The sequence below is a fragment of the Podarcis liolepis genome (assembly GCF_965112155.1).
Source record: "Podarcis liolepis genome assembly, chromosome: 6".
In the NCBI taxonomy this organism is placed as follows: Eukaryota; Metazoa; Chordata; class Lepidosauria; order Squamata; family Lacertidae; genus Podarcis; species Podarcis liolepis.
The window spans coordinates 49,324,601-49,348,018 of record NC_139559.1 but is presented as its reverse complement, the minus strand read 5'-3'; the positions used below and the strand labels follow the sequence as shown (position 1 = coordinate 49,348,018).

At 46.6% G+C, this 23,418-nt stretch overlaps 3 protein-coding genes across 7 annotated transcripts; 2 read left to right on the top strand and 1 right to left on the bottom strand.

Annotated features, from left to right (window-relative positions):
• The first annotated feature begins 70 nt into the window (after positions 1 to 70).
• PIF1 (PIF1 5'-to-3' DNA helicase) lies at positions 71 to 9,083 on the top strand. The gene is made up of 12 exons (XM_083510829.1): positions 71 to 864; positions 1,617 to 1,731; positions 2,107 to 2,232; positions 2,321 to 2,474; positions 3,127 to 3,241; positions 3,338 to 3,444; positions 3,915 to 4,054; positions 4,551 to 4,657; positions 5,801 to 5,888; positions 6,220 to 6,365; positions 6,891 to 7,082; positions 7,841 to 9,083. The coding sequence occupies exons 1-12, from the start codon at positions 298 to 300 to the stop codon at positions 7,892 to 7,894; spliced, it is 1,911 nt and encodes a 636-aa protein (XP_083366955.1). The 5' UTR covers positions 71 to 297; the 3' UTR covers positions 7,895 to 9,083.
• On the bottom strand, positions 8,233 to 12,242 carry SNAPC2 (small nuclear RNA activating complex polypeptide 2). Of its 3 annotated transcripts, none has more exons than XM_083510803.1 (6): positions 12,139 to 12,242; positions 11,813 to 11,993; positions 11,327 to 11,440; positions 11,171 to 11,239; positions 10,658 to 10,928; positions 8,233 to 9,774 (listed from the first exon to the last, which is right to left on the bottom strand). In XM_083510803.1, exons 2-6 carry the CDS (start codon positions 11,987 to 11,989, stop codon positions 9,410 to 9,412), a joined length of 996 nt encoding a protein of 331 aa, XP_083366929.1. In that variant the 5' UTR covers positions 11,990 to 11,993; positions 12,139 to 12,242; the 3' UTR covers positions 8,233 to 9,409. The 3 variants fall into 3 exon arrangements, with proteins under 3 accessions (XP_083366929.1, XP_083366928.1, XP_083366930.1); XM_083510802.1 differs by having other exon boundaries at positions 12,089 to 12,232; XM_083510804.1 differs by having other exon boundaries at positions 9,340 to 9,774; positions 10,745 to 10,928; positions 12,089 to 12,234.
• A 12-nt stretch (positions 12,243 to 12,254) lies between these two features.
• On the top strand, positions 12,255 to 21,537 carry LOC310710178 (zona pellucida-binding protein 2-like). 3 transcript variants are annotated; one of them, XM_083510786.1, is made up of 10 exons: positions 12,255 to 12,518; positions 13,788 to 13,868; positions 14,393 to 14,506; positions 15,493 to 15,630; positions 15,981 to 16,193; positions 17,363 to 17,463; positions 17,885 to 18,059; positions 18,926 to 19,096; positions 20,065 to 20,143; positions 21,050 to 21,537. In XM_083510786.1, exons 1-10 carry the CDS (start codon positions 12,425 to 12,427, stop codon positions 21,507 to 21,509), a joined length of 1,626 nt encoding a protein of 541 aa, XP_083366912.1. In that variant the 5' UTR covers positions 12,255 to 12,424; the 3' UTR covers positions 21,510 to 21,537. The 3 variants fall into 3 exon arrangements, with proteins under 3 accessions (XP_083366912.1, XP_083366913.1, XP_083366914.1); XM_083510787.1 differs by lacking the exon at positions 15,493 to 15,630; XM_083510788.1 differs by lacking the exon at positions 20,065 to 20,143.
• Positions 21,538 to 23,418: the final 1,881 nt, after the last annotated feature.

Sequence of the window (23,418 nt, the reverse complement as noted above, 5' to 3'; positions counted from 1 at the left end):
ACGTCGCAGCCTAAAGTTGCGCCGGGATTCTGACCGCGCCCCTTCTCTTTTTCATTGGCCGAGGAGTTAAATCTCCCGCAGCGCTGATTGGCTGCTGCGACCCCCGTTAAAGGTTTGAATCCGCTTGCGACAGGAGCTGAGGCACGGCTGGAAGAGTTACTTAGGTACATGGGAGAAATAAGTGGCTGCCGAAATCAACGCGAAAGGGAAAGGCAGCAAGAAGTCGGCGTCTTTTTAGTACAGACATTTTAGCTGGTCTCGACTTCTGCGTTGCCTCCTCGTTTTCAGTTGGACGGGATGCAACCAGGCTCCGAAGCGGATGGTCGGGTTCGCTGCACCGTAGCGATCGAGCACCTGGGTGCTGCAGCAGCCCCGAATCGTGTGCTTCTCCGCGATGCTTGGGTCACGCTGGGCCGGGACGAGTTCCAGGAGCTGGTTCTGCAAGTGGCCAGCGCCGCCGGTCCGGGGAGCCCCCAGAACTTCCCCTTGCGGCGAGGTGAAGTGCGGCTGTTCACACGCTTCGTGAAGGAGGGGAAGAGTTCGGTGCAGCTCGGTGCAAACCACAATCACGTGCAGCTGCTGCTCTCTAATTGTCCTCCGGATCGGCTGCGCCGCTTCGTCCACACGCTGCGCATCAAGCACGCAGCCGCCCAGCAGGGGACCAAGCCTGTGGCCGAGCGAACGCGGCTTCTCGCTAGCCGACCGCGGACGTTCGACACGGTGAGCCCGGTGCAGACTCGCGACTTGCAGCAGGCGAGCGCCCGGCAGGCTCTGACTGACGTGACAAGCACCCCGCGGAAAGGTCAGCCCTTACGCTGCGCGTCTCGGAAGCGGATCCGGAGTGAGTCCATCGATGGGAAACAGGTGAGTCGGCTTCTGCCGAAAAGCATGATCTAGCTGGGAGTTGGATCTGCCCATAATAAAAGGATCTCTGGCCGTCCAGCTATTGTTGGACTCCAACCCCCATCACCCCTGTTCTGGCAGTGCTAGCTGGGATTTCTGGGAGTTGGAGTCCAAGGATACCCAGAGGTTCCCCATCCTTGGCATAAGAGTGGTGGCTAGTTTCTGAGAAGTGGACATACTCACCTGCTAATCCCAGATGCTGAAGTTGTGGTTATGCAAAGTGACAGATTCATGCACTCCTTAAGCACTTCAGAAACTCACTTAGCAAGTTCCATAACTGAGGCCACCACAGAGTAGGCCCTTCCTCCAATGCATGCTGGTCTTACTGGCAGATACCTGAGCAGAACCTCCAAAGTAGTATGGGCAAGGTCAAATTATTATTCTATTTGAACGTAAGGCTTCTTTGGTCCAATTGAAATTCAAAGAACTATCCCTCTGGATAAGAGAGGCATTCTCCTCTCTGGCTGCTGTAATCAAGGGAGATGGGATGGAAAGCTCTCATGAGCACTTTGGATTCAGAGGAGTTTGCCTTTTGGGGAATGTAGTAAGTTATGTTATGCAGGCAGAATGTTATAGGCTCAACCCACATAATCTCCAGATGGGGCTAAAAAAACACCCCTGTCTGAAGCTGCTCCCAATCAGTGGATACAGTACTGAACAAGATGAGCCACTGGTCTGACTCAACATAAGGCAGGTTTCTGTGCTCTTTTCAGCAGCAGGTGAAGAAGACTTGGTCCATGTGCTCCCAAGCAAAACTCTCCCAGGAACAGTCAATGGTGTTGAATGCAGTGCTGAGTGGGAAGAATGTTTTCTTCACAGGCAGTGCTGGTGAGAGAAGAGGGTCAAGGAGGGTCTATGTGTTTGCAGGTTAGAGGTTGTAGTGGCTTCATCTACTATGGTGGGAATCTTGCATTCCTTCTAGACTGAACAAACCTGGAATTTAAGGTATGTAAAGTCGGTGATTCTGATGTCTCCCTTTTTTGGGGTAGTGGCATGGGGCAGGTGGAGATTTATGAGAGGCAGATACCATTGAGTCGACTTTGATTTACAATCTAGGTGTCACTTCTAAAACTGATCAAGTTTTACACCTGCCTCTTGCCATGTAAATGGTTCCGCTTTGGAGGGAAGTATCAATGGTGCTGGAATAATTGTAAAACTGAAATTTAGATTGTTTGCCTCTAAATACAAGGGCTCTCTCTGTAGGGACTGGGAAATCCTACCTGCTGAAAAAGATCATGGCCTCGCTACCTCCAAACAGCACTTACGCCACAGCCAGCACAGGGGTGGCAGCATGTCAGATTGGTGGCACTACTCTCCATGCCTTTGCAGGTAACTGGGATCCTGGGAAAGGAGGGAAGCGGAAATGGGCCTAGTGATGGGTTACTGCTGATATACTCTTTCCCCTCTCCTTTGATAGGTATTGGGTCCGGAAAGGCCTCCCTACATCAGTGCATTGAGCTGGCTCAGAGACCCGGAATTCGGCAGCAATGGCTGAACAGCCGCCATCTGATCATAGATGAAATCTCTATGGTGGAGGGGGATTTCTTTGATAAACTGGAGGCAGTAGCTAGGTGGGTGGAGCCTTCCTTTTGGGGGATATTGCTGCACTTGCATTAATCCTGTGTGTACATGGCTTTGGGGAGGGTATTAATAGGGCAGAAGACAAAACATTGCATAGTTGTTTTAAAGTTCTGACTAAGCAGGCACTTGATGCAATTCTGCAGCAAACAGTCTCACACTCACAGCTTTGCCTATGTATTCTCTTCAGTCCCGCATCTAGTTTTGGTAACGCTGTGGCCAGTGCCCACCCAGAGCCACCAGTCAGCATTGCCATCTCTGTGCTTCAGTCCTGTCTGTTTCCCATGCTCCTGTCCATGCATAGTTCTAATATGACTCCTTAAGTATAATGTGGTCCTAGAAGGGGGTTTTCAGCCACAGAGAGAAGCAGAACTGAATTATATTTGTTACTCTGTCTTAGCGTATGCAGAGCATGTGTAAGTGTTGCAAGGGAAACAGGAACAGGGAATCTTCCAGATGCAATTGGATTACAATTCCCACCAGTCCCAAGCAGCATGACCAACAGCCAGGCATCATGGGGACTGCAGTAGAACAACATCTGGAGGGCCACAGGCTTCCCATCCTTGGTCTAGGACATTGCATTTCTTTTCTCTTGGACCAGAATAAAATCTGCTCCCTGAAGGTGTCTCCATTCTCTTTTGGTAGAGCTGTCAGGAAATGTGAGGATCCATTTGGAGGAATCCAACTCATCGTATGTGGAGACTTCTTGCAGCTGCCTCCTGTCAGCAAATCCTCCGAGCAGCCCAGGTTCTGTTTCCAGGTGTGCTGCTGTTGCTCTTTGTCACTGCATGCTCTTGTCACTGCATGCTCTTGTCACAGGCTGAGCTGTAGTTTGATCAAAGGGTTTCCTTCACAGGCAAAGAGCTGGCGCAAGTGTATCCACCTGAACATGGAGCTGACAGAGGTGCGGAGGCAGACTGACAGGGACTTCATTTCTCTTCTGCATACTGTCCGCCTGGGCAGGTGAGATGCCATCCTCCCCCAGCAGAATATCTGGCTGGGGAGATTCTAATCTCATGGGGATGGAAGTCCTATGTCTAGAGAGACATTACCAAACATTTGAATGCTGATATAGCTGCTTCTGCCAAGTTGGCTGGCCTGCTCCAATACTTCCTTCAAACTCATTGCACTGTTTGAAATTTGGGTCAAGTATTCTGAGGAACCATGGAGAAATGCTGGGAGACACTGGGTTTGGAGGAATGGGGAATTTAGAGGTGCCGGGTTTGCTGGGGTATTCCTTCACCTGCAAGCATCCTCGCTCTCATGCTAGCGATGCACAGAGTTGATCTCCATGTTTTGGTGCTGGTTACGGCCTCGTGTTCTCATGGAAAGTAATTTGAATGGGCACAGTAGCAAGCTTGATAGTTCTTCTTGGTCTTCAATGTTTCTCATCCGATACAAATGTCTTCTTAATTTTAATTGTCCCCATTCAGATGCACAGAGGAGGTTACCAGACAGCTAACACTTACAGCTACCCATCGGGTGGAGAAAGATGGAATCTTGGCTACCCGGTTGTGCACCCACAAGGATGATGTGGAGCTCACAAATGCTAGAAGGCTGGATGAGTTGCCTGGTGAGAATGCTGCAATGACTCCAACTGTGACAAGTAGCCCTTTCCTTTTAGAGACAGACTTTCAGCTAAGAGCTGGGAACCAACACTTGGGAACTTGCCCTGCCCCTCTTCTTCCTGAATAAAACAACATAAGACCATTATAAAATTAGGCAATACATCCTACTGACACCAATAGTTAAGTTTTCCAGGCCTGATATTCTTGCCACCAGTTTTCGATAGGTGAATACAAGGACACATTTATTTATTTATAATATTTTCTTCTGTTGCTGATACCTGCAGAAATGGGAAACATATTATGATATGTATTGTCTGGAATTCTACAGAATTATGCTTTCAGAATAGTGTGCAGAGCCTAATACTTGGAGCTCACAACACCTGGGGCTGTGGAAGGATGAAACAGAGCCCCCTACATGCAGCTCAGCTATTAGGGAGTAACCCTTTCAAAACACATCAGGCAGGAGGGATGCAAGTTTTTTACATCTTGTCTGTCTTCTAGGAGAACGAAGGTCCTTCAAGGCAGTGGATAGTGACCCTGTACTGGTGAAAACTCTTGATGCACAGTGTCCAGTAAGCAGCAACATTGAACTTAAGCAAGGTGCCCAGGTGAGCATTGCCCAAGCGAGAGGCGGTTCTTTAGTAGGCAATGGAATTTTGCTTTTTTGTGTGTGGGGGGGAAGGTTTTTATGTTATCTGCTTCTCACACTAGTGCCACAGTCCTGTATTCTTCACCTTTCCCATGGGGTCTCACAAAAGGGGTCCCCAACCCTAGGATACTGGAGTCCTCTTGATGCAGAATATGACAGCACAAAGTGTTACAGGCAAATGCTGGCTGGATCTTACAGGAGCAGGCAAGCAGAGTAATTGTAAAACGAATGGTTTCTATAACAAATATCTATTATATAGTTTGTCTGAGGGAGTCATGGTGGCACTTACAGGTAATTGTTGACTGTAGCTTGGAATGTCAGAGCTATAGGCTTGGACACATCTGCAATCTATTTATATGTGCTCAGTATTTCACCTGCTGAGCAATTCAATTACTCCTTGCATTCTATTAATACTGATTTCTCTCTTACAAATGCGTGGCTGGCTAGCACTGATGATAGCTTCTTAGGAATTGTTACCTGCACTGCCATGGCAAGGTTGGACAGATCTTTACATGACAGAGCCTAGAGTATCAGCTGAGTGAAATGATACTCTTATGGACCCTAGTGGCTGCCATTTGCTTTCTTTGAGCTGGTTGTGCACTGCTTTCGATAACTTTTAAACCTTAAAACTGGGAAGTCAGGCCATGCCAAATGCCACAGAGTCCTTGACTTTTAAGAGCTGCACCCAGCTATTAAATATGGGTGGCAAATCTGTGATGCTGTTTAACTGTGATTGTATTGTAATATTAAAGTTTAACTGAGACCAGTTACCATTTTCAACACATTATTCACTTTATCAGATGGATTACTGGGTTTTTTCTGGTCTCATATGTATGTATTTAATATTTGACTGTTCGTTTGGTTATTTACCTTGTGTGCTGCCTTCTTGAAAAGCAGGATAAGTGTATACAATCAATAACATCCAAACAAGTATGAGGCTTTCCCTACCCGAGGAACAGGGTGGGGACATTCTTGTTTGTTTTCAGTGGCAGTTCTTGAGACTCTACTGTTAATGCTGACTATGTACAATAAAGTCGACTGACCAGACAGGTGAAAGCTAGGATGTTTTTCTTCATTAGCAATTTTTACATTCTTTCACTAGGTGATGCTTACTAAGAATCTTGATGTGTCCCAAGGTCTTGTGAATGGGGCTCGCGGAGTTGTGATTGGATTTGAAACAGAAGGAAAAGGTTAGTTTCTGACAGATGCACTTATCACCCATGACTGGGTGTTCTTCGGACTGTGTCTGAACTCTTCTAGATTCACAATGAAACTTTGGTGGGTGCCTCTGCACTGTGCCAGAGGTGGAGGATTTTTTGAGACATAGTTGCTGTTCTTTGCCATCCAGTTTTTTGTACATGAGCTGCTATTCTATTGGCGTCCCATTTGCAAGAACTCAAGTGGATGAGTTCTAGGCTGCCTTGCAGTATCTCCTTAAAGACAATAGATATTTGGGAGGTTACCTGGCCCTGACTCCTGGGCATAGGAGATCAAAGTTCTGACTTGGCTCTCTTTATACAGGGCTACCGAAAGTGAGATTTCTGTGTGGCGTCACTAATGTTGTTGGGTTGGAACGATGGGTTTTAAAGGGACCAGCAGGAATTTATCTGAGTCGCCAGCAGCTGCCACTGAAACTTGCCTGGGCCATTTCCATCCACAAGAGCCAGGTTAGTGATACATTGTGTGATATTCTGTACAAGAAATCAAGACAGTAAAAATGGTCCATAATGGGACGTCTGTAAGGAACTTGTGTTTATCTAGGTTTATCTGTACTAAAGCTCCCACCAAAGTTACTATGGTTCTGGGATGTTACCAGTTGGGCCCCACATCTATGCAGGATCTGTAAGAATCTGATCATTTGCCTTCCCCCCCCTCCCGCGATTAATTATAAGTTAGTGTAATCTAGGTGGACCAATCCTGTACATCAATCAAACTCAAGCTGTTTTCCTTGCAACACGTGGCTGTTCTAGAAACACTGGAAAATCACACCACCCTGCAAACAAAATTATAAAGGGTGAGGGAACTGTGGAAATGTTGTTCAGCAGTGTTAGTTCTTCCTATTTGCCTGGTACCCATTTTGCGGAATCAAGCATCATACATAAAATATATAGGTACTTTACTGTACTGGGGGTGCACATACTTATCAGAATAACTAGGGAGTATCTGCTTCCTGACTTTTTCTCTTTTACTAGGGTATGTCTCTGGACTGCGTTGAGATTTCCTTGGCTCGTGTTTTTGAATTTGGCCAGGCTTATGTAGCACTTTCTCGAGCACGTAGCCTTGCAGGTCTTCGTGTTCTGGATTTTGATCCCAAGGTAGTGAGAGCCAATCCATACGTCTTGCAGTTCTACAAGCACTTGAAGAGAGAAAAATTTCTAACCCAGGTAAAGTGATAATCTGCCACTAGGCTACCATAACCATCTGCAACTTAGACATTCTGATTTTGTGTTGTATAAACTGCAAAGGGAGGAGGGTGGGAGAAAGGAAGGGCAATATAGGAGCCTGGAACAAGGGCCACAGGTGACTAATGGCATTGTGAATTAGGGATATCTGGCCACCATTCCTCTGTAACCCTGAAATAGACACAACGCTCTTGAGTGATTATCTGTCTGCAGCCCTAATTGCAAAATGTATCTTCCCTACATTTCCCTCTCCAAAGAAGAATATACTGCTACAAGCTCATACTTTATTAAAGAAAAAAGTAGTGGAAGGTCATAGTGAATCCTTGCCCCTTCCTTCCATATGGCAGAAATGTCCCGTCCCCCCCAGGGGATCACAGTGGCAGAGCAAGCTGATTGGGCACCTGGGGAGGCACACATGCCCTGTGCCCAGGGGCGGGGCCACCCAAGCCGGGGCAGTGGGGCCTCGGAGGAGTCTGCCTGCCTTCTCCCACTCAGCCGCCCTACAGCGTTTGGGGCAGTGTGGAGCCTGCGGGCGCCCAAGTCATTGTGTCACTCCCAGGAGAGACGCGTGGCTCAGGCGCGCTGCGGGCCCCGCGGTGAGTGCCGCCCTGTATTTTGTCACCCCCCCTCAGTGGTGAAACCTGGGGCGGCCCACCCCCACCACACACCCCTTCCTCCACCCCTGGGGGATCATACAAAGTGTGAGTAGCTGTGTATAATTTGTTACTTTTGTTCATTAGGCTTTGCTGCACTCCTCTATTCAAGCTAATAAAGAAAATGAAGAAGCTGCCTGAACTTGACATGCTTTTATTGCTCCTTGTACTTTTATTGAATCTACACCACTAAGTGGGAAACTTCTTCCATGGAGAATCAGCTCAGCTCATGGATTTTCTGCACTGCAGCTCCTGATACTTCCAGGATCATTCTGTTTTCTAGCATTAGAACATCATCCTGGAAACATTTTCCACAGACTATCATAGTTCAAGAGATGAACCTGAAAGTCATTTTTTTAACCAAAAACTGTTATTAGGACGGAAGTAAGATGTTCTGCTATAATACCTTCAAGAAGTCTTTTAATTCAAACATCAGCATTGACAGTATTGTACCTATGGCAAGAGTTTGACACACTGAATAATAAAGAATGCACTTTATTTTTAAAGGACATAAAAGTGAATGAAATTGCTGCTCTCAGTGCAGCACATAATGCGTGTACGACATGCTAAGAGTCTGAGTTTACAAAGATGGCACACTAGTCTTCTAGGACCTGCCTGTTACTTACATTCTCTACAGAGGCCTCTTCAAATAAAATAAATAAAGCAAAGATGCTAAATTGTAGTAATTTGTTAAACTATATATGCATGTTGCCAATTTAGGAGCTAGGAACTCCTTCCCAAGTTAACATGGTTCAGTTAAAATTCAGATTTTGAGAAGTGCATTTAATCTATGTTTGAAGTAATAATTACTTAAGGTGCTAGTTATGTTATGTTACAAAGTATGCTTTCTTTCCCCAGTCCCACCAGTTTATGGCAAATACTGCTATGAGCTGTTATGAGTCCAAGTATATCCATACTAATATCTCCTTAATAAAATAAGTACTAATGCTACATGGAGGGTTTACGTTTTGACACAGGCTGCTGTAGCATTTATGCTTCTATGCTATAACGTAGTAACTTCATCTTTGCATTCTTCAGTGCCTACAACTATAACAGTTCAGTATTGTGTTAGTGGTAGATGGGGGGCATTTCTTCCAAGAAGATATACTGCATCATCAAGCATTGCTTAACAGTAACATTCCTAAGCATGTTATAAGTTAACTTTGCCTAGTTTATTTCAGTTAAAGCCTTCATGGCTTCTATAGCTCCTCAAACCGTATTGAAGGTAACCCCTGGTGAGTATGTTACAGGTAGAAGGCAAAAGGCACTTGGCAAGTAATATGAGATTATTACAGCTTTGCAACTGATATTTTTGTAGTCCATATTTTTTTTTTAAAAAAAACGGTTATTACAAAATAATTTGACTATTCTGTGACTCAGGAATGATATTCATCATCACTTATTTTACTAACCACAATGATCTGTAGACCAAGGTCAAGATTAACACTCAAGGCCATCTCTGAGCTGCTACATAGCAACTGGCCAAATAAGATCTAGCAGCTGTCATGGCGTAGTAAGACCAGACTTCAGTGTAATACAAAACAAGTATCATACTTATGAGCCAAGGTGTAAAAGAGCAGGCAAGCTTGTTTAGTCTTCCCACACATGTTATGAGAGGACATAGTTCATTACTGGGCAGCACAGAATCCAGTTCCCTCAGTCAAAGCTTTCTTCTTTACGTGCAAGGATAGCTAAAGGAAACAAGAATGGATTCAAAGGGCAGATACCCAGAGTTTTCCAGTCCATGGCAGAGGCAGAAGTTGCATCATCTTTGGAAGTGGTGGTAGAACTACTACTCTCCTCCTGTTGTGGTAAGCCACTTGTAGCTGGCTGCACATGCGGAAATAGCTCCCCATTATTGTTTACAGGCTGGTTGCCCTCTTTCATTCTGCTTCTTTCACCTGTGCAGTGGGTGTTCAACTCTGTGTAACATTTGTGCATGTGACTCTTCAGCTTCTTAAAGTCCAGAAAGCCCAGCTCTTCTGGCAGTGACAGTAGCAAATCTAGGACCACAGCTGACTCTGCAGAAAGCAAGCAAAATGTATGAGGAGAGTGGCTACACTCACTTTGGCAGAAACATAGGCAGGATTTTTTTATCTCCTGCTCTCCAGTTACAGATTCTGAAACTTCACCCTGCCTCCAACATGTGTAACAAATGAAGTAGTAAATTTTCTCACATTAACAGCTAAGCTATTTTAGATTTTTAAAAATTACGTCTTAGAGGTTAAGGATAACTTTCTATATAAGAAGTTTTATTTTAAAAACTGGAAATCTGATGAGAACCTTTTATCTGTTTTACGTTATATGACAAGTTGCTGTTTCCTCTCACCTAGGAAAACTCTACCTGTCTCCATGCTCACGGGCCACTTATATTTTCACTGGGGGGTGGGGAGAAACATAACAAACAATTCCCTTCTGAAATGTTTTCCTTGGTCCCTCAAATCCCACCCATCATCCACAACAGTAACCTCAAAGGTTACCAAACTATGCCCAGCAAGGTGGTTGTTGCTTTTAGTAGCACTAAATATGTTGGAAGTTTTGGCAGAAGGAGTACAATTTTTGGCAGGACACATAGTGTTTCCAGTCCTAGGGGATGCTCCATTTCTGGGAAGCGTTTTTAAGATTTAGTGTCCAGCCCTTCAGCTGAAATAGAACTCCACAGCCGATGACAAAAATGGCACAATAAAGAAAAAGCAACAGTATAAAAAGGAAGGGATGGAATGACTGCAAATAAAACTCAATAAGGCAGTTTCCATAAGGAGAAATGTTTTTGCCTGGCACCAATGTAGGCATGCTGTAATAGATGTCTTGGTTACCTGGAGTCACATTCCAGTGCAGAAACATTTCTTCCAGTAGCTGCCTGTTATTTAAAGTCATCTTGGTCCAACACAAATGCCGACTTACCACATGGTGGGAGTTCAGGTGCCTTACAGCCACGTGAGATCACAGAAAGGTACTTGTAGATCTTTTCAAAGTCCACATGGAACCCACTGTTTTCTGCAGGGGCTATTTCCTCTACATTTGATGATACAGTTGGTTCATGAGATTCTTCATCGGATTTCCTACTCTCACTATGAAGATTTTGGGATGAACATTGAGAATTCTTTATCACCACTGACTTTGGAGGCACGGAATGGAGCAAGGTGAGTGGCTCAGTAGATGCAATTGTCCAAACCTAATGAGTAGAGAAAAAGTCACAATCAAGTATGGGCTTTGTATGCCAAGTAGTCAGGGGTTCTCTAGTAAACCAAATACATTTCCCAGCATTAAATCTGTCTGAAAAGTTATACAAGAACCAAGAGAACCAGGACAGAGCCATGTATTTCAGAGATATTTTGTCAGATGGAGACATACAGATATCTTAAATGACTACACCAAGAACAATATCTATCTTATTAAGATCATAGAAAAGGTTACCTGGGAAAAAGCAGTTGCCACAGCATCCTCAAGGGGACCTGTCAATTTCTCAGCTAACTCTGTCCATATCTAAAAAAAGGAAATGTCAGTTGTGTGAATAGCCCTTAGCTTATGTTGTGCCATATCACATTACCTACACCTTTAAAACTCTCATACCTCAATAGGTGCTGGAATAGGAGCATCCTTCTGTTTACGCTGGCGATACTGATATTGTTCCTTGACTGCTTCCTTTGCCACACGCTCTTTCAGGTGCTCCACAAATGCCATGATCTGCAAGAGCAGCACAACTTAGGGGACATACATGGAATGTTTTGGGAAAGACAGTATCTATCTTTCTGAAGACATAAAAACTGAGCATTTCTTCAAGGCAGAAAGTTTGCAATTACTCCCCTTTAACTAGGATTTGCCAGTATGAATGTGTAGAGGCTTAAAAAAGGAGCATAGGTCCTCTCCCAATTCATCCTCCCATGTCGTCCCTTATGATTTATCTGTCAAGGCCACCTGGCTGACCAGAGATAGAGTCCTTGTCTCCAAACCCTGCATGCTGGTCATCAGTCCGCCAACTCGTGGGGTTGTTAGGAAGCTCACAGCCCGGCCAAGTTCGAATCCTGCCCTCCACCACGTGGCCACGCCTCAACCCACCTCTTCTTCATCCCTCGAAGGCAGGTACTTCTTCAACAGCTCGGGCCGCAGCGGACCCTGGCCGTGAGCTCTCAAGGCCCGAAGAAGGCGTCGCTTTTCTGGGTCCGTCCAAGCCTGGCTCGTGGGGGCCGTCCTGTAGCGAGCAGGGGCTGAACGCTGCCTGGAAGGCGGCTTCATGGCGCTGAGAAGAGAAAACAATATAAAGCTAAGAACCTAAAATACGCCCAGGGGTGTCAATTGCCACCCGCCCAGCTCCTATTCTCTTTAGCCCCTCACCTCTAGCCACCCGTTCCTGGCTTCTAAGGCGACACAACGCTGCTCGTTACCTTCCGGTAGTCCTCAGTCCTCAAACACAACGCCGCCTAGTTTGCGAAAAGCCGTTGCTTCCAGGTTGTCGCAATCGGATGACGCATAAAAACGCGCCGACGGGGGCCGCCGAGGACCAGAAACTATCAGAGGCGAAAGCAACTTTAGCAGCGTCTTCTGCTGGGACGGTGGCGGAGATGGGTTCTAGAACGCCTCGACGTCACGAAGGAGCTCTAGGCTGCGTAGCAACCGCATGGCTCTTGCAGGGATTACTGAGACCCCCCCGTTCTCACGGGGGGCTCTAGAATGGGACATATCGCCCTTAAGTCTGGCTACATGTCTTGCTGGTCGGCCGGCGTCGCTTTGGGGATCCTAGTCCTATTGCTGTGTGATGGGCCCGGTACGGAGAAGGGTGCTGTCGAGGGGCTAGGCTGCAACCGGGTGTCTCCTCGAGGATGTGGTGGTAGCACATCAGAGCTGCAGTCGCTTGTGAAAAGAGCCAAGGGCACGGTCTCCTAAACGCCTGCCTGTTATACGAGTTTATTAATTCAATTAACATTCGAATCTGCCCTCAAAAACGGATGGAATCGCCTCGCAGGCAGCTCAAAAACACAATATTCTGGCCCGAAATGGCTCCTTCATGGAGCTAGAGAGCTGAATCGTGAAGTTCAATTTGAGACTTCTGAAACTGACTTTGTATATTGCTATCCTCCTGAGGTCTACCAAATGGTGTCAGGAGCAAGATCCTGGCTGGGGTGGGTGGACAGTACAGAGCCACATTGTACAAAGGTGGCGGTGGGAACAGGATTGGCACCCCATGGAAAAGGGTGGTTCAGCAGGCAGAATTACCTGTTTCACCCCACAAACCATACACTGGAATAAACTATATACACAAATGAAAATGTACTGTAACAATAACTACATCAAAAAATAAATATATAATTAATAATTCAACATCTAAGTTACTACAGTTTAGGGATTTTAACACAGAATTCTAAAACTGGCCAGCGGCAGCCATTAATGCAATTCCATGTGTACTCAGAAGGAAGTCCTGTTGAATTTACTAGGGCTTCCTCTTGGGTATGGTGTTAATATTGCTGCCAACTTTCCAGGTGAGGAACACAGGCTGAGAGATAAGTGATTTCTATAAAGTCACCAATGGCAGATACAGTCATACCTCAGGTTACAGATGCTTCAGGTTGCATGTTTTCGGGTTGCACACCGCTCCAAACCCGGAAGTACAGGAATGGGTTACTTCTGGGTTCAGCACTCGCGCATGTGCAGAAACACTAAATCATGCTTTGCGCATGCACAGAAGTGCCAAATTGCAACCCACGTGTGCGCAGACGCGGCGCTGTGAGTTGCGAACGCTGCGGGTTGTGAACGTGCCTCCTGCACGGATCACGTTCGCAACCCAAGCGTCCACTGTATATATCAGTTTTACTTGCTGTTGTGGAAATACTCTGTGTCATCCGGGGATTTGCCAGTATATCCCAATTTAACTTCCGACTCTCCCTGGTCAAAACACAGGAGCTCTGGGGTGGGTTTCAGACCGCACAATGTACCATGAAGCTGGGAACTACCGTTTTATGAACACACAGATACAGCAGACAAGTCTGTAATGATACTTTCCAAAGGAGGCACCATGCTGAAGTCTGCTCCTTTTCAGGCTGTGGACTTCACCTTGACTTGTCTGACAATGGAACTCCTGCAGGACTGGCACGTGTTAGAAAGACAGCTGGAGAGATGGGTGAGAATGTAATAAAGATCAGTTCCATTTAGCTGACACTGCACTAAGTAAAATAAACAAGCAATAAATGGGGACATCATCTGATCAGCTCAATCCACTGTGGCCTTGTTTCATCCATCTTCAGTGGCCATCTGATCTGTGCCTTGAATCCATGGCCTTGGCACTGCGCTCTGGCCACCTGAGCTAGCCAAGCGATAGATGATCATTAGATGATTTGAGCCCATTAACACAAAGCCCAACCAAGAACCTTGTTTTCCCATTGCCCTATCACCAATGCCAAATTGATTCTGATTTATTCGTTGTTTACTAAATTTAGTAAAAATTTAGTAAAAAGCCCAAGACAGAGTACACAGCTCTTCCACCTTCCATTTATCTTCATGGCAACCCTATGAGGTAGATTAGGCTGAGAGGTAGTGGCTGGCTCAAGGTCATCTAGGGAGCTTCATGGCCAAGGGAGGATTTGAACCCAGGTGTTCTTGGTTCTAGTCAGATGTGCAAACCACTATATCTGCCTATTTTTTCAGACACCATCTTTGTCCACATTGGTGCCAAGGAATTTACTATCCCCTGCAAGTCTTCAGAGATGGATGTTGTGATTGGTATGAATCCCACCTACAACTGGAGCCTGGAAAACGAAGGTTAGGCCTTATTGCTTGGGACTCTAGGATCTTTCAGTAGATGTCAGGGACAGATGTGTGAGGGAAAGAAGAGGATGGATTACTTGGGAAAAGGCACCTGTTGGTGTCCCAGGGCTGCCAATGTTTTTTCTAGAATGATCAGCAACAGAGATTTTTTTGCACCTCAGACTGATTTGAACTTTAGCACCCAAGATAAATATTTCCCAAGCATTTTATGTTGAGAATTAGTTTAGTCTTTCCTATGCCCTCTGTGTCCTTGTGCCTTGGGCAAGAGCCCATGTTATGTCACTCCTCCTCCTAATGCTACAGAGAGGCCATTATGTTGCTAAATTTGGAGTGTGTGGGGATTGGGCCCATCTTTACCTCTTATACCAGTTCAATCCCTGCTTGGGGTGAGGCTTGAAGATGCATGAAAAGGTAACTTGCAAACACATTGATGCACCTGTTAAGTTTCCCAGATGTGAAACCAAGTTGACCTGAAACTGACCACCCAAATTAAAGTCTGGAGAGATTATTCTTCACAACAGGCATATTGGCAAAAACATCAGAACTACTGGAAATGAAATTGACCCAGAGCTCAGCTTTTTAAGGTTCCTGTTACTTAAAAGGTATGACTGAAGCAAGCTGTGAGACAACTTGCTTTTCCAAACCCAAAACTTGGTTGTAAAATAGTATCAGCATGTCACAAAATATTGACTAACTGTACCTGCCAATCTAAGCTACCCAGTGCATGGTTCCTATAATAAGAAAATACGGTGTAGAATGTCGGGATTCCAGAAAGGTATTTTGTATGGGCATTCATGGCACAAGGGCAGCAGAAAATAATTAGACTCTCTCGATGCATCCATGTACCAATGAGCCGAGAGCCACATGAAGCTATAGAAGTATTAAAAGACAGGGGGTTTCTCTTGACCTCAGTATTGGTGCCTAAGCTGGTTGTAACAGAACATTGTTCTCCTTAGGCTGATTCTGCCCTCTACTTTCAGGAACCCATCCCCTCAGTGGTGATGCTTCCCTGACTCTGCATGATTTTCATACTGATGACAGTGGACTGTATGTCTGCACAGTCTCCTACACCACGGATGGCCAGCTCCATGCTAAAACTTTCTATCACACAGTGGTGGGTGAGTGGATTCCAGATGTCTTGAAGGATAGTGAAACAAAGGGGACTGAACTATTTGACTAGATGGGTGATTGGCTGGAACCAGGAGGAAGCTAGTGGAGGGGGGGGGGACATATACTGGGAGAAATTTTGGCCTGTGGCCAGACGCTGTGGCCAAACATAGGTGGTTTCTCTCTGTTCTCCTAAGGATCCACTGTCTTTCTTAGGTGTTTACAATTTCTTTCCGTCCTCTTTAACTTCTTCATAGTGGACATGATGTGGAAGATGTGACTTTTGCCTTTGTCTTTTGAGCTCCTGTTTTTGTAGGAGAAGCTGCCTTCCAGATTCCCCTTTCTCTGCCTATTTCCCCAGGCTACCACATACGTGCAGAGCTGCACGTCCTACTGCTTTTTCAGTGCAACTCTTGCGATGAGGAATTGACGCACGGGTTCCTGAAGACCCTGCGAGAGCATCTGAGTGAGGTGGTGCACCACCTCCACTGTGAACTTCTGCTTGGCGCCATCAGCTGCTTCCCCACCATGGAGAAACCCTTGGATGAGTTCAACTTCCAGGTAGAGCTTGAAGGTCAGAACCAAGAAATTCAGGGTGTTTCTAGAGCAGTGTTTCCCAACCTTTTTTGGGCAAAGGCACACTTGTTTCATGAAAAAAATCTCGAGGCACACCACCATTACAGCCCCGTGACGTCAGCGCGCAGCGTCACGCCGGGAGGGACGCACGAAAGTGTAAGTTTCAATTTTTTCCCCTCCCCCTTGCCTTCCTTCTGTGCCAACCGCCAAAAAGCCAAGAATCGCGGGACCGCCGGCGGAGGGGGGGAGGGCGAGCGGAGGCAGCGGCGAGCCCCGTTCCTCCCCATCCGCCCCATTCCGTGCAAGGAGTGCGAACAGGTGTGAGAAGGGGGTCAAACCTGCAGGTCGGCGCCGGGGAACCTCCAAGCTTTGGGGGTGGGGGGGAGGAGGCAGCAAAGCGAGGCAGGAAGGAGACCGCGGCTTGGCTGGGTGAGCTTTGGCAGGGGCAAGGAATGAGAGCCGCGAGGCGGGCGCTGCGGACGGAGGCGCTGCCCGCCGAGCTCGCAGGCAGCCAGGCAGGCAGACGGCGAGAGCCCCGCGCTGGGCGGCCTCTCCTCGCCGCTGCCGCCCCGCCTCTCGCCGCCCGACTCGCCCGCCTCCCTCCGGGGACGGCGCCCCAATCGAAAATGTGACTTTAAAAAAAAAAAAAATCTTTCGAATTTTTTAATTTTTCCCACGGCACACCAGGCAACATCTCACGGCACACTAGTGTGCCGCGGAACAGTGGTTGAAAAACACTGTTCTAGAGGATGGCAGTCAGGTTGGCTGGGTTCAGTCACAGTTTGGGGAGGAAGTGAAGTTTGGAGCAGGAGAGGCTCGTGCAGAAAGGCAGGATTTCACCAGCTAGGACTGCCTACTGAAAACACCAGAAGTAAGTGTAGCCTCAGTGTGTGTCTTTGCTGAGAACAGACAGATTTTGGGTAAAGGTACATTCCCTTGGATTGGCCGGAGGAACATTTCTTAAGCAGCAAGGGTGGCAATGGATATGTATCATGATCTGGAGGGTTGCGCTAAGTTGAATTAACATATTTAACTGCATTCATGCAGGCATCATATAGTGGATCTGTTTTGCCATATCCTGGAATGAGGGTTTGGACTCTGTGTGCACAGATGGAAGAGCGAGCCTATTGGCAAAGGGACCGTAACATATTTGTCATTGTTTTCTAGTATCTCCTTTTGGGAAGGGCTGGGATAAGTTCTGCTCCCCCAAGGCTGATGCACTGGAATTTGATTGTTATAATGGAGCTGTCTTGAGCAATCTGCAGCAGGTACGTCACCAAACCTCATTTCTCCCCTACCAGGAAATAAGTTTGCTGGGGCTTTGTACCTACATATGTTGCTGAGCTGCAAAGGGAAATCATGTCTTTTATCTTCCGGAACAAGGCTAATGTGCATCGCTGCACATGGAATGACTGGGGTTATTTACTTTGAGGCAATACAAGCAAGAATCGCATGGTTATGCATATTTCGAAGAAACAATGGGTGCTTGCATTCTAGGCATTTACAATGGAATTGCCACATTTTGTTCATTCACTCTTGTGATGACCCTGTCATCAGATTCTTATACTTCTCTGTTTTCCCTGCAATCCTGTTTTCCTTCCTTTTTCAGAAAAACAGATCAATAACAAAAAGCAGACCTCCCAGTCTTCCTTAGCCCACTCTTGAACCACCCTATGCATCTTCCTACAGGCCGAGGAAGCAATAACCATATTCATGGAGAACAACAAACGTTTCCCCTTGGGAGAGGCGCCCACCTCCCGCACCTCCTTCGTCAACACCTTTGTCAACTTCCTGGAGGGTGGAACATGCCTGGAAGGTTATGGACAGACCCCGGAGCTACAGGCACGCTGTCCCGACTGCTGTAGTGAGTGGAGCAGGTGATCCATGAGCTGCTGCCTCATCCCTCCTCAGACGCTGCCTCTGGTCCCATAGGCTGCAGTGTTTGTTCATGCCACTGGGAAGCCTCTCGCCACATTTGTTCTTAGCTGTCACCCCAGCCTTTGCAAACCCAGTGCCTTCCAGATGTTTTGGAACACAACTCCCACCAGCCCCAAAACATCTGGAGAGCACTGGGTTTGTAATGGCTCTCTTCTCTCTACCTTCCCTTCCTCTAGAGCAGTGTTTCCCAACCTTGGGTCTCCAGCTGTTTTTGGACTACAACTCCCATCATCCCTAGCTAGCAAGACCAGTGGTCAGGGATGATGGGAACTGTCGTCTGAAGACAGCTGGAGACCCAAGGTTGGGAAAGACTGTTCTAGAGTTTCACTGTAGCTCTGCCAGGTGCCCTTGGGCTGTGTACACTTTAGTTTTCACCCCTCGTGGAGCTATATTTCTCAGCAACCTTAACAAACTACACTTCCCAATATTTTTGGGGGGAAGTCATATGCTTTAAATGCATGATGTGTACACAGCCCTTGGATCCGATCTGTAATTCCATCCAGTCAGAGCTATTTTGTCCACCTGTTTAACACATTGCGCTAAGCATGACTCCCTCGACTCCAGGAAGAGACACCTTCTCCACAACTCCTTTGAGGAGCACAATTGAAAAACGATGCCCCTTGGGTAGGGCTCACATGGTATGCGGCCAGCTTTGAAATCCCTCTTTCCCTAATCCCTCCCCACCCCTCCAGCTTAGCTGATGGAGGAATGAAACCTGTGTGCTGTCTATATTTCAGGCTCTGCTCCTTTCGCTCCCCCCTCCATGCCTTTATCTGCCATTTTGCTTGACAGCTGCGTGCCCTCCTGGAACATATAGTGTGTCTGCAGCTGGAAATTGTGTTCCCTGCCCAATTGGAACATACAGCCTGCGCTATGGGGCAACTGTGTGCATTCAGTGCTACCACAACGGGTCAACCTTGCACCCTGCTGCCAGAACAGCTGCGGAATGCATCAGCCCAGAAGGTATGTATCAGGTGGGAGACATGAGGAAGGGCTTCCTGAGAGACCTCTCTGGATTTTCCAGCACTGGTTCTTGGATTTAGCATGCTGAGAGTCAAGCTAGATGCAACGTAAAATATGTTCAAGGTTTTAAAAAATGCACATAGCATCAGCTGTGTGGCTGGGGCTGATAAGTATCATGATTGTAGGGGGTGAAGGGGGGGATTTTAACACTTTCCTTGCCATAGTCCTGAGAAAAATCCCTCCTCTGAAGTTGGGAAGATTTGCTGCAAAGGGGAATTTCTTCCCAATGGAAATACTAGCTCCAGAGGAGGGATTTACTTCAGTCCTGGATGCTGGACTTGAATTAGTTTCCTTGGTTCTGTGTTTTATTTAAAAGGTGGCCCCTCACCTGGGTAACAGACAAAGTGATGTAGAAGTAAATTCTTACCACAAGACTCACAACAGGAGAGTTAAATTTCACCTCCTGTGATCGTGTTAATTATCCATCTTCCCTAAGGTGATGCTCTGTATACTTAATGCCCCCTCAAACCTGTATGTTAAATCCAAAGACAGATTTATCTTCAGATGGCTATGTTCCACCTCCACTATTGGCTGTTGCACTCATGTCCTGCTTGCAGGCTTCCTGCAGACCTCAGTGAGAGCAAGATGCTGAAGGAGGTGGTCCTTTGGCCTGATCTAGCAAGGCTTTTCTTGTGTTCTTAGGTACCTAAGAAACAGCGCTCCTAGACTGCAACCATATATACGAGCATCTAGTGAGGGAACAGTTCTGCGCATGTGTGAATTTGGTCCAAACAGTGTTTGTTTATACTGGCTGCCTATTTCCCTTTGGCCTTTCTTTCCACTGTGATACTTAAGCTCCCCTCCTGTTTAACTTAATAGAGGCAGGTGCTACTGCTGGATAGGCAGCTTGGCTCTGGGTGCTGAGGAGAACTGGCACTCTTGAGTGATCTGTGTCTCTTTCCACGCAGTCCCTCCAACACATGGGTTTCCTGCTCTGTTGGTGATCTTTGTCGTCCTGCTGCTTACTTGCCTCTGTATCATTGTGCTGTGAGTTCTGGGTTTTCTTCTTTCCTGTCTAAGCCCACTTCTGTAAAATTTGGTGGGCCAAAGAGATGTGTGGCTGGTCATTAAGTGAGGGCAGGGTCCCAAGAAATGACAGTGGCTGTGCAACCAGTTATCACAGATAATTGGGGGTGGGGGTGCCTAGGGAATGCCTCCACTATGGGATCATATACCTGCACCACCAGCTCTCTACTTTCCTGGCTTCTGGGACTAGAGTGCACCAAACAGGTATTGCTTTCATTCCACCTTTGCCCTTCCTCTGAATACAGCCCCCTTGCATAGTTTCCCCACATGCCTTTCTACAATTTGATTATTATCACTTTTCAGTAACCACCACCTGATCCTGGCCAAGATACCCCAACCAGCATACCCTAACCCAGGGGTCAGCAACCTTTTTCAGCCATGGGCCGGTCCACCGTCCCTCAGACCATGTGGTTGGCCGGACTATATTTTGAAAAAAATAATAATGAATGAAATCCTATGCCCCACAAAAAACCCAGAGATGCATTTTAAATAAAAGCACACACTCCACTCATGTAAAAACACCAGGCAGGCCCCACAAATAACCCAGAGATGCATTTTAAATAAAAGGACACATTCTACTCATGTGAAAACACGCTGATTCCCAGACTGTCCGCGGGCCGGATTGAGAAGGCGATTGGGCTGCACCCGGCCCACGGGCCTTCGGTTGACTACCCCTGCCCTAACCCAACAGAGTTCTTGGGCAAGGGGGATGTTACCACTTTCCTATGAATCTGGCTTCCATATTCCTTATATGTGTCCCTCCCTGTATTTTGCTCATGGGGTTCTGGGCAACCAGAGCTGTATGGGAGGGGTGCCTACTAAGATCCACATGCCTTATGGTAATAAAGATTCCCTGTCTCTGTGCAGCTGCTGCTGGTACTTCCGTCGTAGAAGGAAGAAGAAACAGGATTCTTTTCCTAAAGGTGATGGCGAGACCAAGCAGGAAAAAGAAGTCACAGTCCTTGCTGTTCCGGACTCCCCAAAAGATGACTCTCCCCTGTTGCCTTCTATCACTTTGGAGAATCCTGACAAAGATGACTCTCCCCTGTTGCCTTCTCCCACTTTGGAGAATGCTGAAAAAGATGACCCCCCCTTGTTGCCTTCTATCACTTTGGAGAATCCTGACAAAGATGACTCTCCCCTGTTGCCTTCTCCCACTTTGGAGAATCCTGACCAAGAAGGTGTCATGTTTCCAACTCCTCCCAATCCAGAGGAAGAGCCAGGTGGGGCTATTTTGCCACCCCTTTTTGAGCTAGAAGAGCAGCCTGTTATTGAAAATGTTGTGTTCCCATCATCCTCACCTGTCTCAGATTTTGAAAGTACATGACTCCCAGTAAATTCATGTCCAACAAACAGACCTGCTTCACATGTTCTTAAAGGTTGCTGAGAATACTAACCACTTGTTCCCTTCCTCAAGGTCTGGGCCCTACAAGGCCTCCTATTTTCTTGAGTTGGGTTCTGCATCTAGAAGATCATGGGAGAACTGAAAACTTCTTCATCCCTAGCCATAACACACTGCACCCCAGTCTCCTAACAAAACCAGTGTTGGAAGCGAGCGGCCTGAAAGGACACTGAGCTAATCTTTAATTTCTAGAGGGCATGGAGGGTTATGCTCAGACTGGGCAAGCAACTGCAGTGAAGCGGCTGAAGGCTCTAACCTAACAGCACCACAAATGAAGCAGCAAATCCTGCAGTGATTGTTTTATGCTTCTGGCTATTACCCAACCGAGAAGATGTCAATATGTGGTGGCAGCACTGTGGGCTGACCTTTATGAATGGAAGTTGAAAAACCAAGCCAGTTCATTTTGACTGAAACGTCAAAAACAGCAGACTCAAACTCCTCTCCTCCTAGCTACCAAAGGCCTGAACAGATACACGGCTCCTTTATTATTTATGGAGGTGAATTTGGAGACAATTCAAAAGCCTCAGGGCCACTACTGAGAAGGCCCTGCTCCATTGCACAGCAGTTCTGTTGAGCATTGGATACGGGGGCGGGGGGCGGGAGGGCTTTCCTGATCATCTTAATAGGTGAGGGAGCTCATAGGTGGAAGAGCACTCTCTGAAATATTCTAGAGCCTTTCCCTTGTCATTCCGTCCTGTAGTTAAATAACAGATTTATGATTGGGGATTGCCTGCCTATAGGGAGAGCAGCCACGGTTCTAACTTTTACAACTGTTCAACTGTGTGGTGGGGTTTCTACGTCTTATAAGAACATCTCAGAGTGCCCACAAGTTTTCAGATATTTACAGCTCCCATGGAATGGGTAAATTGGCTTAAAGTCAAATGCAGCTACTCAATGCAATCTGATTAAGCAGATGTCAAGTCAATTCATTTTCTGTAGGTCACACGCAGAAGAAATCTGTTACAATGCAAAATACAAAACAGAAGCAAAGCCTGAAAATTGCCACTGTTTCCCCACTGTTTTGTGATTTCCCAGAGCCTTGTAACCCCAACTCTAGGTATCTCCTCCCCACTTGTATTCCTTAGCAAATACCTGTTATCATTCTAGCTCCCCTGTTACTAGTTTTCACTATGATCTGGGTATGCTCTCCGGGCTCATCCCTATGTTTTCATATTTGTTCAGCATAAACAAAGCAGTTCCATTTTATATTGGTTGATATAAAACATAATCTCAGATCAAAGGAGTTCAAAACCTTGCACATTATGTACTGGGACGTATGTGGGTTTAGCTGAGGTAATCAATTTCAGGCACCGGCAAAGCAAATCAAGAGAAAATGCCAAGCCTCAAGATGGAGAGATACTGTACTCCTCATCAAGTGACATGAAGACATCTTCAAGTGAATGCATCAAGCAATCTGAAATGCTACTCGACTGAATGGTACTTGGCATTAATGGTGCACACACTCCAGGCAGTTAAGGCGTTACCCATTGGGTGCTTACAAATGAGAAAAGTCACGTTGAAGGTAGATACGTACACGTGAACTGGAGTTTTAAGAGTACTCTTTTTACACTTGTATCATTGCTAACCAGATTGCTCAAAAGTGTGCCCCAGAGTTTTTTGTGGGGCTCACTGTCTTAACCCAGAAATTATCTCCAGGGCACCTTGGAGGTCTCCTGCCCCTTGGACCTTTTGTTGGCAACAATATTTTTTTTATTTTTATGGTAGCAATAATTTGAAGCGCATCCCTCTCCTTCCTCCCCAAAAGAGTCCTGGGAACCGTAGTTCAAGGGTGCTGCGAATTGTAGCGCTGTGAGGCGTAAACTACAGTTTCTAG

What these genes read in the sequence shown, in the direction of transcription:
- PIF1 (XM_083510829.1), top strand. Translation starts at nt 298, where the DNA reads ATGCAACCAGGCTCCGAAGCGGATGGTCGGGTTCGCTGCACCGTAGCG. An exon ending in TTTCTTCACAGGCAGTGCTG is followed by an intron (nt 1,732 to 2,106) that starts GTGAGAGAAGAG and finishes CTCTCTCTGTAG; the next exon opens with GGACTGGGAAATCCTACCTG. An exon ending in AAACTGGAGGCAGTAGCTAG is followed by an intron (nt 2,475 to 3,126) that starts GTGGGTGGAGCC and finishes CTCTTTTGGTAG; the next exon opens with AGCTGTCAGGAAATGTGAGG.
- SNAPC2 (XM_083510803.1), bottom strand. Translation starts at nt 11,989, where the DNA reads ATGAAGCCGCCTTCCAGGCAGCGTTCAGCCCCTGCTCGCTACAGGACG. An exon ending in CTATTCCAGCACCTATTGAG is followed by an intron (nt 11,240 to 11,326) that starts GTATGAGAGTTT and finishes TCCTTTTTTTAG; the next exon opens with ATATGGACAGAGTTAGCTGA. An exon ending in TGGCAACTGCTTTTTCCCAG is followed by an intron (nt 10,929 to 11,170) that starts GTAACCTTTTCT and finishes TCTACTCATTAG; the next exon opens with GTTTGGACAATTGCATCTAC.
- LOC310710178 (XM_083510786.1), top strand. Translation starts at nt 12,425, where the DNA reads ATGGGACATATCGCCCTTAAGTCTGGCTACATGTCTTGCTGGTCGGCC. An exon ending in TTTCTATCACACAGTGGTGG is followed by an intron (nt 15,631 to 15,980) that starts GTGAGTGGATTC and finishes CTATTTCCCCAG; the next exon opens with GCTACCACATACGTGCAGAG. An exon ending in CTTCCAGGTAGAGCTTGAAG is followed by an intron (nt 16,194 to 17,362) that starts GTCAGAACCAAG and finishes ATTGTTTTCTAG; the next exon opens with TATCTCCTTTTGGGAAGGGC.